Source organism: Acanthisitta chloris, unplaced genomic scaffold, assembly GCF_000695815.1.
Source record: "Acanthisitta chloris isolate BGI_N310 unplaced genomic scaffold, ASM69581v1 scaffold11034, whole genome shotgun sequence".
In the NCBI taxonomy this organism is placed as follows: domain Eukaryota; kingdom Metazoa; phylum Chordata; class Aves; order Passeriformes; family Acanthisittidae; genus Acanthisitta; species Acanthisitta chloris.
This window is the reverse complement of record NW_008668782.1, coordinates 892-16362: the sequence shown is the minus strand read 5'-3', so window position 1 is coordinate 16362 and position 15471 is coordinate 892. Positions and strand designations below refer to the sequence as shown.

The following is a 15471-nucleotide window of genomic DNA, read 5'->3' as shown; positions in this document are numbered from 1 at the left end:
AAATTTATTTTATTTATTTCTTCTTTTATTTAAATATAGTGAAGAAGTGCATAATACTTTCAAATTCTTACCCTTCTTTTTGGTTTTAGATACAGAAAGGAAAAGTCCATGGAAGCATTGATGTTGGCTTATCAGTTATGTCTATAAAAAAAAAGGCTCGTAGAATAGATCTTGACACAGAAGAACACATTTACCACCTGAAGGTAAAAAGTGTGCAAATACGTGTTATTTTTTCTTCCACAGTAGAAATAAATGAAACTGTAAAAGACGTGCAGAAAAGTAGTATTTTGAATGCTTTCTTGATAATACATTTGTTTCCAGGTGAAGTCACAGGATTCGTTTGATGCATGGGTTTCAAAATTACGCCATCACCGGTTGTACCGTCAGAATGAAATTGTGAGATCTCCAAGAGATGCTAGCTTTCATATATTCCCTTCAGCGTCTACGACAGAGTCCTCACCAGCTGCTAATGTGTCAGATGGAAAGGTATGTAGTGTTCTTTTGTTGAAAACTCATGGCTTGCTCATGGGCAGTTTCAGTGGGCTCTTCTTGTAATGCCAATGGACAGGACCTTCCAGTGTGGGAACCAGTGGCCATCAAAAAGCTGTGAGCATGTTCTGCTGAAATGCTGTCTAAATTACCCTTACTGCAGCCTTCATTAATGGGCTGCTGCAGAGATCTTGCAGAGAATTGACCATCCCTATGACAATTTGCACTTGCCTCTGTCATCAGATATAAATCTGTCCCTATGCTGTTTGATAATGTTCTTTCTCTTATACAGCAGCTTTTCTAACTGGTGGCTAGCAAGCACAGTTTGCTTGTGAGGTCCTTGATTTCATTCTCCAAAATGCTATTCAGAAAAATCTGCATCTGGGGGACTATATAGACAAATCACAGATGTTGCTGAAAATACAATGAATAGTTTGGTTTCTGTTCTGAAGTAGTGTGGTGATTACACTGACAGAGCAACATAGCAACAGTAAATTTAAGCAATTTATTATGCTTTAGGTGCAACAAAATAACTTTCCCTGGCAGTCTCCTATACCTTGCAGTAACAGCCTTCCTGTCACCTGCACTACTGGTCAGAGTAAAGTCGCAGCCTGGTTGCAGGACTCTGAAGAGATGGACAGATGTGCAGAAGGTTAGACTTTACCTTTTCATGCCTTGTTCTTCCAGCAAAACTTCTTGTTGGTATAAATAAGAAAGAATCAAGTCAGTCGAGTGGTTAAGTTACATCTTTACATACACATGAAGTAGCTCTTTAGGTATTTAGATGCTTGCGGTGGGAACTTTTGTCTCTGGGTGTTCTGGGATGTTGCTTTTAAAATTTACCTTAGTAATTTGTGTTATTTTAATGGATGTCATTGTTCAAATATGATCAGCTTTTGAGGTCCAGACTTGTTGCTGACTCTCAGAGAAATAGCAATTGTTCCACATCTCTAAAAATAAAACTTTTACTTAGATGCTTTACTACTAGGGAATTGGACATTAAACTTTTATAATGCAATAAAGTGCTAACAATGGATGCCATGGCAAAAAAGAACAAAAAAAGAAAAAGAAGAGTCTGAACTGAAGCACCTAATGTATTTTTACTTTATATCTGTTAGATCTTGCTCATTGTCAGTCTAACCTTGTGGAACTCAGTAAACTTCTACAAAATTTAGAAATACTACAGAGAACTCAGTCAGCACCAAATTTCACAGACATGCAGGTAAATATGCTTGAACATAAATCATTACAGTGAAACATTTGTTCTTTGTGCTTTGTGAAATATAGAGATGCCATCTGTTAACTCAGAATGATTTTCTGAAATCATAGTAAATCTTGGATGAAATGTTGATCTCATATGTTTATTTTGATCATGTGGAATATTGTTTCATGTGTAAACAAATAATTAAGACATGTATTATTGAATTAAATAGGACAAATCAAATGATTAAGGTATTTGCAAAACAAAACTGAGAACTGTTACAATAGAATACAAGTATGTATTGAAATTGTATTTAAGGAGTTTTTGTTACGCTGTGTAAGATAGCATATTAAGTTTTTTAAGGAATGGAGGCCCAAAGACCCTCAAAGATGAAGTTGCATGCTCTAGAAGGCGTAGTACAAATGTCCCAAGTTTTGTACTGTTTCCCTGTTCAGGATGAGTTTTACTCTTGACCAGAAAGCAACAGCTGATCCTAAATCATAAGTACTTTCTTTCTTTTTCACTGAATCCTCTTGAGTACACAAATCTCCCAGTGGTGTTGGTGTGTTGGGAAGTCTAGTTACAATGAGGTAACGAGACTTATCATTGAATTCAGGAAGAGGTGAAGTCTGTTTCTTTGGGGTGTACCACAATAGAAATCCATGAGTATTTCAAGATCTGGTCCTAAATATTGTGCACTCATGAAAAAAAGTGTACCAGTAGCTTTGCTAAATGAGCTAACTATACCATGTGTTTATAGAAGTGTACGGTAGCTGTGCTTGGCCACTGCTGCAGTTTCGGGCCCTGGCAGCAGCTTTCTTCTCCTTACTTTCTAATTTGTACATGTCTAATGCTACAATTCTTTACTAACTTGCTGTACTGTCTGTGTTGCTTGTGCCAACTTAATAGTACTTTGTCGCTTTTAACTATTTGTGTAATGTAGGCTAACTGTGTAGATATTTCAAAGAAAGACAAGCGGGTCACAAGACGGTGGAGAACAAAAAGTGTCAGCAAAGATGCAAAAATTCAACTTCAGGTACTGAATGCACAATGTTTTACTTTTCACTGTAATTTTAGATTCACTTTTAAGCATGAAATGATGCATTAGCTGAAAGTAGGAAATCAATGTGCTGTCTCTTATATTTCTGATGAAGTAAATGAAATCACAGTTTGTTGTTTAAAACCTAGAGGAGGTAGTGAAAAAAGTATTGATTTTGCTTTTATTCTTGTGAAAACATTGCCATCTAGGGAAAGTAGAGGGATGTGAATATTAATCAATTACGGTGCAAAAAATGCAATATACATGCACCACATGGGGATACTGCTATTCCATATCAAACTTGCAAAGAAGGGCAGTTAAACAGGTGACATCAAGGTAAAAGCAGAAAACTTGAATGAAATATTACACACACCAGTTGTCAAGACCTATACTAGGAATGTTACCAATAATGAGTATTTTCACAAGCCTTCTCTTATGGAAAAGGCTAGTATGGGAACAAACTGAATAACCAAAGAAAAAATTATATGAAGAAAGGATTTACTCCATCCCACCATAGATCTGAAAGGTAAAAGCACAGAAATAATTATAATGTGCACGTATTTCTGCATTCTGTGTTGTTGGAAACAACGTGTTTTGAGGTCTGATCTAATTTGTTTTTATTTCTGAGCAACTGATAATGAAGACTATATTCAACTGGATTGGGAGCTGACATTCACCACTGTGATGTCTGCTACTGAATAAATAAATGTCAGCAACTTTTTATCCATTAAAATACCTTGAAATTCATGCAGACTTTGAAAGCTTTTAATATGTTCCCTAGAGGCACAATAAGAAGTTTTCTGTGACTTATTTAAGATTAATAATATTAAGGAAAGAAGAAATTGTAGTTGCATCAGCTTTCCCATTGCAGCTATTGTTAGGTGATTTTTCTTTCTACTTACGATACTTTGATAACTTACTTCACAATAAATTGAAAAGTGAAGCGTCTGTTAGGATTAAAAAGGTTTGTTAACAAAGGAATTTTGGTGATTGATGTCATGTCCTATTACCTGCAACTGAATGATCACTGTTTTCCCCTGCTGCTGAACAACATAGGCAAATAAAAATATCAGGAAAATGCATGCAAGGACTAGGTGCCTGTGAAGAGTCAGAGACACCGCTGTGTGTTCTTTCATGGCCCAGTGGTCTCAGAGAAGTCCTGTCCACAAAAATGGTGAAAGCAGTCAATGTATGATGATCTATGGTGGGTCATAGTGAATTATGAGCTGTTCCTGTCTTGCCTACACTTTGCTAAAGTAACACTGGTCTGAGCTTCCATTGCTGGCACCTGATTCTCAAACTGCTGTTTGCGATTTGGCAGGAGTTGTGCCTCAGCTCCTGAAATTTTCAAATACAGTTGTTTTGCAGGTTCCCCTGAGAGAGTTTATGTGCACAGCACTGCTCTACATGGGTCTGTCATTTCTGGGTTGGTAATGAACTCTGCCTAACCTGGGTCAGCATTAATTCCTGGCAAGCTTAATGCTGGAAATGTAAAGCTAATTTTGTTAGAGCAAAGCATCAAGTTATTGATGACTGATTTATAAATTATTTTGCAGTGAAACAGAAACAATAAAATTATTCTAAATTATATGGGAGACAAAGAATCCTTTACGGCTGCTCCATTATCTTACCTAGTTTGATAGGCTCAACACACTGTGTATTCTTCCAAGGGCTGTCCTGTCTCATGCATGGTCTAAAGCTGTGATCTGTAGGAAGATAGCCTCGCTCTGACTCATTGTGCTATTCCTAATTTGCTTATGTTGGCATTCCACTAAAATGTGGGTTTCTTCAAGTGCCTAGGTGCCCTTTAAGCTAACAGTCACATTTTGTTCTTCTGTTAGGTATGCTTCTATCTTCATTGGCCTTCCTTTTTTCAAGACTACTCCAACTCTTTATAAGCTGTTTGTCAGGATATACATTACAGAAAACCATTTTGTCTAATTTGTGATTGTTTCTTCACACATAATTTGCTCTTCAAAGGTTGACATTTCGTGCTATGAAAATTTCTGTTGTCCTTTCACTTTTCCATGCCTCCATACATTTCATTAGTTTTAGGGGATAATGCTAATACTAGCATTCTAATTTTAATCTAGTTGCACTATTAATTCTATTTGTAATACATGCACCTATTTATTTTAGAATAAGCAGTTGTTAACTACCATCAAATACCCTCTGATAGTGTGATGATTAGAGCCGTCCTTCTGGGGAGCATAAAAAGCAGGGAACTTTATATACAGATGTCTGCTTCACAAGTGATGGGGAATGAAAGTGTAATTTTTGCTGGCTCAGCATCCACCATGTAATATGCAAGGAGAGAATTCTCCAGATTTTGTTTTGTACTTGTTACTGTTTTTCACTGACAACATAGCTTTTGTTGTATTCTACCAACACATTCTGCAACATGAATGCTAGGGGTATAATATATTTAAAACGTACTTTTTCTTGTAAGAACAGCTGCTTGATTTATTTCCTAGAAATATGTATTTACCAATTAGATATACCAGCTGTGTGTGCAGTTGATTTGCTCACACAGTTAATCCTAGTGACTAGAGTGGGCTTACTCCCTAAAGTAAAATTGAGCATAGCATGTGTATATATATTTGCAGGTTTGGGGGTCTAGTATTGCTAAATTGCTCAGAATCAACAGCTTAATTTACAGGCCTTTACTCAAGAATAATACATGAACTGGTTCACTGAAGTAAGATTGTTTCGTGGTTTAACCCCAGCAGCAGCCAAGAACCACGCAGCCACTCACACATTCCCCGCCCCATGGATGGGGGAGCGAATCAGAAGGGTAAAAGCTACAAAAACTCATGGGTTGAGATAAAGACAGTTTAATAGAGAAAGCAAAAGCTGCACACACAAGCAAAGCAAAACAAGTAATTAATTCACTGCTTCCCAAAGACAGGAGGTGTTTAGCCATCTCCAGGAGAGCAGGGCCCATCACACATAACGGTTCCTTGGGCAGACAAACGCCATCACTCCAGATGTCCCCCCTTCCTCCTTCTTCCTCCCACCTTATATACTGAGCATGATGTCATATGGTATGGAATGTCCCTTTGGTCAGTTTGGGTCACCTGTCCCAGTTGTGTCTCCTCCCAGTCTCCCATGCATCCTCAACTTCCTTGCCAGCGTGGCAGTACGGAAAGCAGCAAAGGCCTTGACTCTGTGTAAGCTCTGCTCAGCAATAACAAAAACATCTCTGCATTATCAACTCTATGTTCTGCACAAAACCAAAATACAGCTCCATACTAGCCTCTGTGAAGAAAGTTAACTCTACTTCAGCTCAAACCAGCAGAGATTGCTTTTATGAAGGATGTTTATTCTGTGTTTAGAAAGCCTATTTAAAACCTTATGAGAATGGCCTGCAACAACAGGTTAGTTGTCCTGTATTCATTCATTTTACAAAGGATACTTTTGTACAGAAACTGAGTTGAGGGTTTTGTTGGGGTTTTTTGTTTTTTTTTCATTTCTTTCCCTTTGGCTAAAAGACTATGCTATCACTGTCGTGACGTCCTGGGGATCTTCAAAGGAAGGAAAAAAATTAATGAAAAGCAGTAAAATGAGCCAGTGTTGGTTTGGTTTCCATCAGATGCTTAAAGTTGTGAATTTCCAAGGCTATTTTTTTTTATAAACTATATTTTTCCCCAGGGGAGTAGTTTAATAGAGAACTATATAGTATGAAGTAGCCTGAAAAGTCATCTTGCTCTACTGAGGCTTTCAGCTCAGAACTGAGACCAGACCCAAAGACTAGCTTATTACTTTTTCCCTTAAATAGGTATTCCTTTATATCATAACTCAGATTATGACTCACTTTCTATTTGTTGATGAGAGTGTGTGGCTCTGCAAAGTTCACTGTTCCATTTCAATAATGCCTACCTGCATTGAAAATCTTGCATATATATATATATATATTTTTGTGCATTTCTCTGTACATATATCTGTTTATATATGTCCCTATTATTTAAACAAGAATATTATTCCAATCTCCTATTCACAGGATGGACATATTTTTGTAGAGCACAAAGAGCTTTACATTATGCATACGATGTGTTGTCTGCTTTAACAAAACATGTACTCAGCATTTTAGAGGTTGTGTACATGGGGTTTTTTTAAATGAGAGAATTGTATAAAATACTACACTGCAAGTCTTGTCTTACTGTGATCATTAGACTTGCAATTGTCAGTGGCATTGCCATTAGTAATTGAATTACAATATCCTGTTCTTCAGCATGGTGCCCATGTATTTATATGGTGCCCAGGCTGCTTTCAGTAAAAGTAAAAATGTGTATACTAAAAATACTAAAGTAGCTATAGGTATACATAAGAAGAAAAATGTAATGAAATGAAATTTATTCTCTAAAAGCAGAAAGGTATATTTCTTAGTCTTCCAAAATCTTAAAATGGCTTCAAAATAATGACATTATGATTAGAGATTATATAGAATGACTTTATGATAGGTGTGGAGCTCCTCTGCATTAGACAATTACTTGCCTGACTTTAATGTACCATGGTGAATTTTCTTAAGAGTAAAATAAAAGTGAAATTAAGCAGGATGAGGCCACAAGTTACGCATACAGAAAAGACAAGTATTTGTTGGAATATTTAGTTTTTCATTTGTGCTACTTTATCTGAGTTTTTGCACTGCTTTGGAAGCCAAGCCTTCAATGATGTATGGGAAAAGTAGTTGGAACTCAAAAAAGTGATATGTGGAGAAAATGAACAAATAGGCTCAAGGATGGGTGTGGAAATGCTAGAGCTACGCACAGGAATGTTTGCATAAGCAAGGTCACTATACAATATACACACTGAAAAGTTATACCATTGAGATGCATCCATCTTCAATGACCACAGTTCATGCACTTCCAATAATGCAAAGTGATCTGTTTCAGAATTCATCTTCTAGATGGTCAAGTGACCCCCAGAAGGAGTTTGGGTTTTGTTTCTTTCTGTCATGCCATAGCATCCTTTTTGTTTTCTTATTCCATTATTGCCTTATGACTCTGAATGGCAATGCTAATAGATTATTTTTGGTAGTCTTAGTGAGTGCACTGCAGTCCAGCTTATCTGGAGATAATTTTTAGTGAAGTATCTAGCTTTTTATGTCTCTGGCATACACAACTGGAAACACGTGATATATCCTCAACATGTGTAGCCCATAAGAGTTAACAAAATTGAAACCCAGTTAAAGACTCTCCCTCTCCCTTTTCTGATCACCTTTCATCTTCCTGTGTCCCATCACCCCTTCCCTTCTCTTTTTCTACTTCCTTCTCTTCTTGCATTCACTGTCAGGAAGGGCCGGCACCGAAGGGCCAGTTCAGCACAACACGACGCCGGCAGAGACTAGCAGCTGCAGTGGCTACAACAGTGAGTGGATTTAAAAATCAAGGGATAGCTCTAAAGATGGGAAGCTGTATAACTTGATTGTGTAATAAGTTTATGAAAATGTTTCTTGAACTTTTTGGAGGTGTCCATGCTACCCACTTTCAGCTGAGTTTCTTAGAAGTGGTCAGGCCCAACACAAATGAATTCCATAAATGTGGGTCTGAGCTTGCTTACATGGTGTATGTCCCTCCTCCTTTATACAAGTGCAAGTGACAGACTCAGGCCCTGCACTATTTGAACATGTCTCTGACAAACTCTGCTATATGCTATACAAAATGGAAAAAAAAGGATCAAATTCTGTTAAAAGATTGTTGTGACAGTCTATAGCAAGACAGCAGAACCAAGGAGATTTGTTACAAACAACTGCAGACTGATAAAATTTTCTGATTTTTTTAAAATTAGTACAAGTTTAGCCTTCTCATTTGAGACATTTTCTGTTTACATTCCATAATCCCAAAAAGTCATATTACTACTTCAGTGTCTGTATTTAAGTTTGCTAATTCTCTAAGTCTTTGATGGTAGACATGGAGCTATGAAATCAACACAGGGGCTGGGTATTAGGTGGGGGAAGTCCTGTTTGTGAAATCAAATTAGCATTAAAATGATATGTTCAGCTGCTGCTTTATCAGGAAAGTACTTATTAGGAATATGCAATATAGACATTAGTATTAAGCCATCAACTGATTAGTACAGCAGCTAGATAGGGAAGACTGTACAGCCAGAGACTGAAGTGAGCTTCAAATTCATGCCCCTTATCTAGCCCAAGTAGTGAATGTCTTCACCAGGCTAAATTCCCCTAGATCAGACATCATTTCTGCTTAGCCTATCTGCTATTCTGACTCCATCAGTCTGTCTGCCTAGCAGAGAAAACAACTTGCTTCCCAGTTTACATGACTGAGCAGTGTCAATGGGCGGCTGTAACCAGTACGTTCAGCAGTAGATAAGCAGCATTGGCAGGGGTTGTACTTCTTACTTAAACTGTGCTTCAGTGGTCAAATACAGCTGGACTTTGATTGCAAGGCAGTGAGAATCAGGGAATTGCTGAGTTGTCACCTACAGCTGAAGTGAGGACCTGTTGAGGGAGGTCTTGGAGGAGCTGGAAAAAGCACAGGAGGAAGGAAAGATAGAGGCACCAGAATGACTCTGCAGCTATTGCAGCGTTCATGGCCGTGGCCTGTTCTTCCTGGCTGATGCAGCAAAGTGCTTGTCTCTCCCAGACAGTGAAGCTGTGTGCGTAGACCGAGGAATACAAAATTATATCAGTTAAATGCACAGCAGAAAGAGGAGGTTTTCCTTACAACCCACTCCACCAGGAACAGTCTGTTCCTACATGAACACGTATTTCTGAAGAAGGTGATGGATGAGTGGGTATTACGCCTCTGGTATAAAGCAGGAAGTTAGGAGAAGGTTCAGGTGAGGTCGTGTCTAGAAGAATGTGTGTATGGAGGAAACTAGAGTGACGCAGCAAGAAGCTAAATACTTTTAACAAACTTTCAAAACAACAACAATAAAAAACAAGCAAAAGAGAATGGGTAATAAAGTTAAGAATCAAGTCACCATTAATAGAGAATGAGACCATGTCAATGAAAGGAATAAAGGGGAAGAAAAGTACATTGGTAGTGTTTCCTGGACTGTTACCTATTCAAGAGAATGAAAATGGTTGTTTAATGTGGGTTTTTTCATCTGTTATGGAAAGTAGCTTGGAAACTTTTCTAAAAGATGCCTATGAAGAGAGTTCATGTCAATCAACAGTTCAGTATTTTTGGTTCTTGTATTTAAAGCACTCAGCAAGGCAGCTACTTGTCTCTGTCATGTGGATGTGTATTTATTGCAAGTAGTGTGACAGTATTTGTAGAACATGTAAATTCTGTTTCTAGGGTATAATTTAAAATGTTATTTTTCCAATAAAACTCTGTGTAGAAACGTGCCTTTTCAGCCTGGACAGCTGATATGAGGCAGAAATGATGGATTTAAAGCAGATCTCTTCAACTGTATTCATCACAGAGTGATTAAAGAGCCCCTCACCATGTGTAGGCAGCCTGCCTGCAGTTCTGCCAGTCTATGTGGGTCTGGGGCAACCTTCTCTATCACCACAGGCACATGGTACTGTGGGGATTCTCCCTCAAGCTCCTGCATTTTAGCTGGTATCAGATTCTTTCCTGCCTTTTGCATGGTCTTCAGGGTTGGGTAGATGTCCATGTGGCTACCTGCTCTGCCTTCCTGGAGGCGCCTGGAGTAGTGGAACATTTGCAGTGCTCCCACCCAGAAAGTTCTGGGAATATGCTCTCTGATTTAAGAAGGGGAGAGGTTTTGTAAAGGAAATTTGAAACTAATCTGCATTTAGCAACATTAGTCAATTAACATAGTTTTGCTGGGCTGTTGAGGCAGTCTGGCACTTGCGAAGAAGATAATGGGCTGAATGTCCAGCAGAAATGGAAGGAATTTATTCTACATCTCCTGTTAACATTGTCTTCTTGTTAGGAGGCTAAAATGAGGTCCAATAAAAATTACCTACTTTGTTGATATAGCTGCAACTCAAACTACATGAGAGAAGGAATGCAATTTATATTGTATAGGTGCCATAGAGCTATTATTTTATGTGCCATGTGTATCTGGAAATCGAGGAAGAAGAGAGTAGAAAATGATATTTCACAGAATTTGCTCATGAGTGGAATGATGAGTAGATCCAACAGGATTTTGAGGATTTCAGTGGAGAATCAGAAACGTAAAACATATATTGTTGTCAACTTTTGCAGGAAAGGATTGATAAAACCATTCTCTGATCTAATCAAATAACAAAGTACCGAGTTCAACCACTGATGGCAGTATAGAACTAATCTCTTGACAAAAATTCTTAGTAATATGACTTTTTATGTTATTTGCTGCTCTTTATCATGCCTTGGAAGAAATATTTTGTATTCTGGCCCCATTTTTCATATTTGAATAATTACATTGGGCTGCAATGTGAAAATTCTTGATTTACACATTTGATCAATATAATGAAATCAATTAGATTTAATGTGTTAAACAATATTTAATATTTAAGTAACTAAATTTAGTTCTGCATGCCTTTCCTTTGCATTTACATTTGAAAATTGGGTTCTTGGCCTGATTTTCATATGAATGTTTGTAAATGGTACCATTAAAATAAAATACATGTGCTCACACACATATCACATACGTAACAGTGGTAGTCATACAGTGCATATGTAGCATATATGTAACTGCTTAGTACACAATATATGCATATGTAACATATAAACACTTGCATGTAAATTGGTTTTTTACTGTATCTGAAAAGCGTAGGAGAAAGAGAAGTGGAAATGATGATAAACTAGATTCCTTGCTCCATCCAATTAAACCATATCTCTCTGCATTTATTTATGATTCATGTGCTTTAAAGGAGAAGCAGGTGGAGTTCTGATTTCATTTTTTGTCACTGTTGTTTATTCATTTAGTTAGAAACAAAATAGAAATACTATATGGTTTTTCCCTCTTCACAGTTTCCAGTGCAATGAGTTTCAACTAAAGATTTGCCAGTAGTTTTGAAAAACTTCAATGATATATTTGATAGTACTAAGTCCTATTTCTAGGTCTGTGGAGGAACTTGCATACTTGAAATGTTGGTATGATAACAACAGAGTCATCTAATGTACTCTCAGATGTCCAAATGTAAAGCAGCTTGTCTCATGGTTCAGTTTTCCAGTAATCTTCTAAACATTAGGAAATCATCCATTTTTGTCAATATTAGAATTTAAATGCTCCATTGTTAGCTGTGTATTTAGGCCTTCTTTTGTCTGCTTCACTGAAAAAAATTCAAGAGAATTCTGCATCAACTGTGCTGAGATTTAGGAGAGTAAAAATTACATGTTCACTCTCACCATGTTCTTCACATTGTGAGCTAAGTCTTTTCAGAAGAAATTTGTATTTTCCTTCAACAGAGTCAAAAGTTTGGTTACACCTTATACAATACTTCTTCACTGTTTCTCACTGTAGGTCCCTTTCAGTGCTACAATGTCACCCGTTCGACTGCATTCATCCAATCCCAACCTTTGTGCAGACATCGAGTTTCAGGCTCCCCAAAGCCATGTAACAGACTCTCTGGAGTGCTCTACTGAGTACATGAAGCTTCAGGAAGAATTCTGCTTGATGGCACAAAAAGGTAACTGGAAATGTCAAGCATTTCCTGTAATGTGCTTCTCTGTTGTGTTTCTTATTGCTTTCACTTAATTATGGACAGGGCATTCATCTGCATTAGATGATACTGTATGAAAATTTTAGCTGGTCAGGTGGCTTACATAAAAGCAATATGTATTATTCTTCTTACATTTTCAATGAATGTCACATAGAGATGGGTGAACTCTGTTTGAGATTGTTTTAGAAGTCTTCTGAACTACTTTCTGCATCCTGTAACTATGTGACTGAATTTGGAAACATTTTCTTTCTCAATAAAACTCTTTATCACTCTTCAAGGATGAATCAGAATGTCACTGCCACACATAATGGAAATTTCATTTTTGTGCAATATTTTCTATGTCAGTGGAAACAGTGGAAAAAGAGCTTAATATAGGAATTTCCTTTAGAAATGCCATTTTTTTTGCTAGTAAATGAATAGTCCTACAGACTGAAAAATACTATTTTTAAAGGGTTTGTTATTGGTTTGCTATCTGGTATATAAAAAACATAGTAAAAATGTGAGACATCTTATAAGTATAGAAAACCTGTTTAAAGGCCAAGTAATCCTCCTTATTAGTGCAATATTAAGTGTTGGCAGAACTGATTTTTCCATTACTCTGAAAAGTGCAAATAAAAAACAGTAAGAAAAGAACACACATTGGACACAGTTTTTTGAAATATGCACCTTCCCATATGTTCAGCACCCAGAATATGCTCAGATGACATATGTGTGAACATGCAGTATGCAAGCTGGAAGTGTTTGTACTTAATTTGGCAGGAATTACTTGAAGTTCAGATCCTTGTCAGAAATGTCCATTACTGTGGGATGGAAGTCTCATTCTCTGTCTTTGTTGCTAAAATCTTGTTATAGATGTCAATGTGATTTCTGTAGCTGAGAAAACACTTGATTTCTTGTTTTCTTTTTGCTTAGTGCATTCTCTTTTGAAGTCTGCCTTTAACAGCATAGCTATAGAGAAGGAGAAGCTTAAGCAGATTGTTTCAGAGCAGGATCTTACAGGCCACAGTGCTCAAATAGCAAACCTCAGACAGTCCCTCTCTCAGGTATGTTCTTTATTTGATTTCAATCACATCTAGCTTGCCAGATGCAAAATTTCTTTTGTATTTTAGCCATTTCCTGAAGTAAAAGGAGCTGTTACAACATAGATTTAAACTTAGCACATGTGGAGGTGAAGGATAGAATTTGCTTGTGTAAGCATGTACCTGTTATGGTTTTCTAAAATAAAGAAAAAGGATCAGATGTTTTTATACAAATGCTAGGTGTCTTTTCTGGAGCTGTTTCCAGCACAGCCAAGGTTTTGGTACTTGTTTTGGTAATTAAGTTTGAAATTTTGAATGTGTGTTGTTGAATTTGGTTTATATATCTATGTCTCTAACTGAAAAAACAATCCTGAGTAAAAAGACAATAATGGGTAAAGTGAATTTCTAGATACACACGTCTTACTGTCCAGCATCTCTCCCACTTAAGGTAGAGGAAAAATTGTTGTGGAAGAGGAAACAACAATAGGCAACAATATGTCCTCAGGCTGCAAAATAACTCATATTTTTTAATTCACTGTCAAGGAAGCATGAACAGCTTTTGCTGGATTGGTGTGGAGGACTGCGTCTGCAAGAAATATGAGCAGAGGTTTAAAACCAAAATTCTCTATAGATAGAGATGCATATCATGTTATGCAGATTGATACTGTGTGTTGTAATAAAAAAAAAGTTAAGGACAAGAGAGAAGGGTAACCATGTCTTGTTGTTGATACACATTTACCTCAGACCTGTGGAGATCTGTTAGTGACTTGTATGAAATGGAGGATCATGTTTTCTTCTTGGTTCTGGCCTCCAATGTTAGTTTAAAAGGCACTGTCACACATTTGTTCATAGTCTCAAAGGAGAATAAGTGGAATATTGACTGTGACTCAATTTGTCCACCCTTATGACCAGGTTTGAGCAATTTAGGAAGCTACTGCTGTTAGTCGTGACCTTCCCTTCCTGGTAGATGGCAACTGTGAACAGGATCAGACCATTCCACAACAAAGCAAAATCAGGCAATTTAAACTGTTTAGTGACAGTTTAAGCTTACCTATTTTACTTTTGTCCTACTTCAGTACATTCATGCAATCTATTCCTGAGTCTGCACTGAGGGCAGGCTGAAGAAGATTCTTACTGCATTGTAACAGTCTTTTTCTGCTAAAACAGTATGTCTGTCTCTTGTTCTTTTCTATGAACTTCAGTGCTAGGGATATATTAGGGTTAAGTCAGTTCATGTTCTTGGTATGTAACATATTATGCTTTCTCTGGATTTCAGAGTCATGCACATGAATCTTTCCAAATAACAGATAATATATATATGCACCCAAATTTATAATCTAGGTTGGACTTTAAAATAGGAGAAAAAACAGCAGATACCAAACACCACTTGAATTCTGTTGGTATTTGTGACACTATAATGGATTAGGAGTTTGAAATAAGTACACAAAGGCAAATCTATAAAATTGATCTGGACGGGTAGACACAATGATAGTAGCAGTTATGTTGGTTTTGCTGGAAATGAAGCAATTCTGTTACAAACCCAGAATTGCCTGTTTGGGCATTTTGTGAGTAGTTCCCATTTGTTGTTCTGCAGTTTCACTCTTTCTTGCTGCATTCACTCCCCGTTTCCATAGTGTACACAACTCACCGGTACACCTGCCAAAGAGCTATCTGAAGAATTAAAGTAGAATGCAGGTGTTACATTATGGGAGAATATCTGTCCCCATGCCTCCTGAAAACCATTGAGGGCAAAGCTACCAAATAGTAGATCATTTTCGAGAGGATCTCAAAATAGATATCCCTTTATAAATGGAAGAAAGGAGTGATTTCTTAGGAAACTACTGGGAAGAAGCATTTTTCCTACCTTTTTTTTTTTTTCTGTGTAATGTTTACATTTAAATTTTAAATAAAATCTGCAATTTTTATTTTAAGGCTCTCAACCAGAATGCTGAACTAAGGAGTCGCTTGAACAGAATACATTCAGAATCTGTTATTTGTGATCAGGTTGTCAGTGTAAATATTATCCCTAGTCCTGATGAGGTAAGATTTTGGCCTTTAATGGATTTAGAGTACAAAGAAACCTTGCTAATTCTCACTAATAGCTGAAACACACCTGGGAAATTACAGAATTTTTCAGATTGGC

At 37.1% G+C, this 15471-nt stretch overlaps 1 protein-coding gene across 1 annotated transcript in view; it reads left to right on the top strand.

Annotated features, from left to right (window-relative positions):
* Nucleotides 1–15368, top strand: part of LOC103800689 (oxysterol-binding protein-related protein 6-like) — a gene marked incomplete at its 3' end in the record, with an annotated part of 34707 nt that extends 19339 nt beyond the window's left edge. Inside the window, exons 5-13 of the mRNA XM_009073074.1 lie at nucleotides 90–203; nucleotides 322–486; nucleotides 1009–1141; nucleotides 1608–1711; nucleotides 2634–2726; nucleotides 8022–8096; nucleotides 12111–12276; nucleotides 13222–13352; nucleotides 15261–15368. Coding sequence (XP_009071322.1) covers nucleotides 90–203; nucleotides 322–486; nucleotides 1009–1141; nucleotides 1608–1711; nucleotides 2634–2726; nucleotides 8022–8096; nucleotides 12111–12276; nucleotides 13222–13352; nucleotides 15261–15368 — 1089 coding nt within the window. The remainder of the gene's footprint in view (nucleotides 1–89; nucleotides 204–321; nucleotides 487–1008; nucleotides 1142–1607; nucleotides 1712–2633; nucleotides 2727–8021; nucleotides 8097–12110; nucleotides 12277–13221; nucleotides 13353–15260) is intronic.
* Nucleotides 15369–15471: the final 103 nt, after the last annotated feature.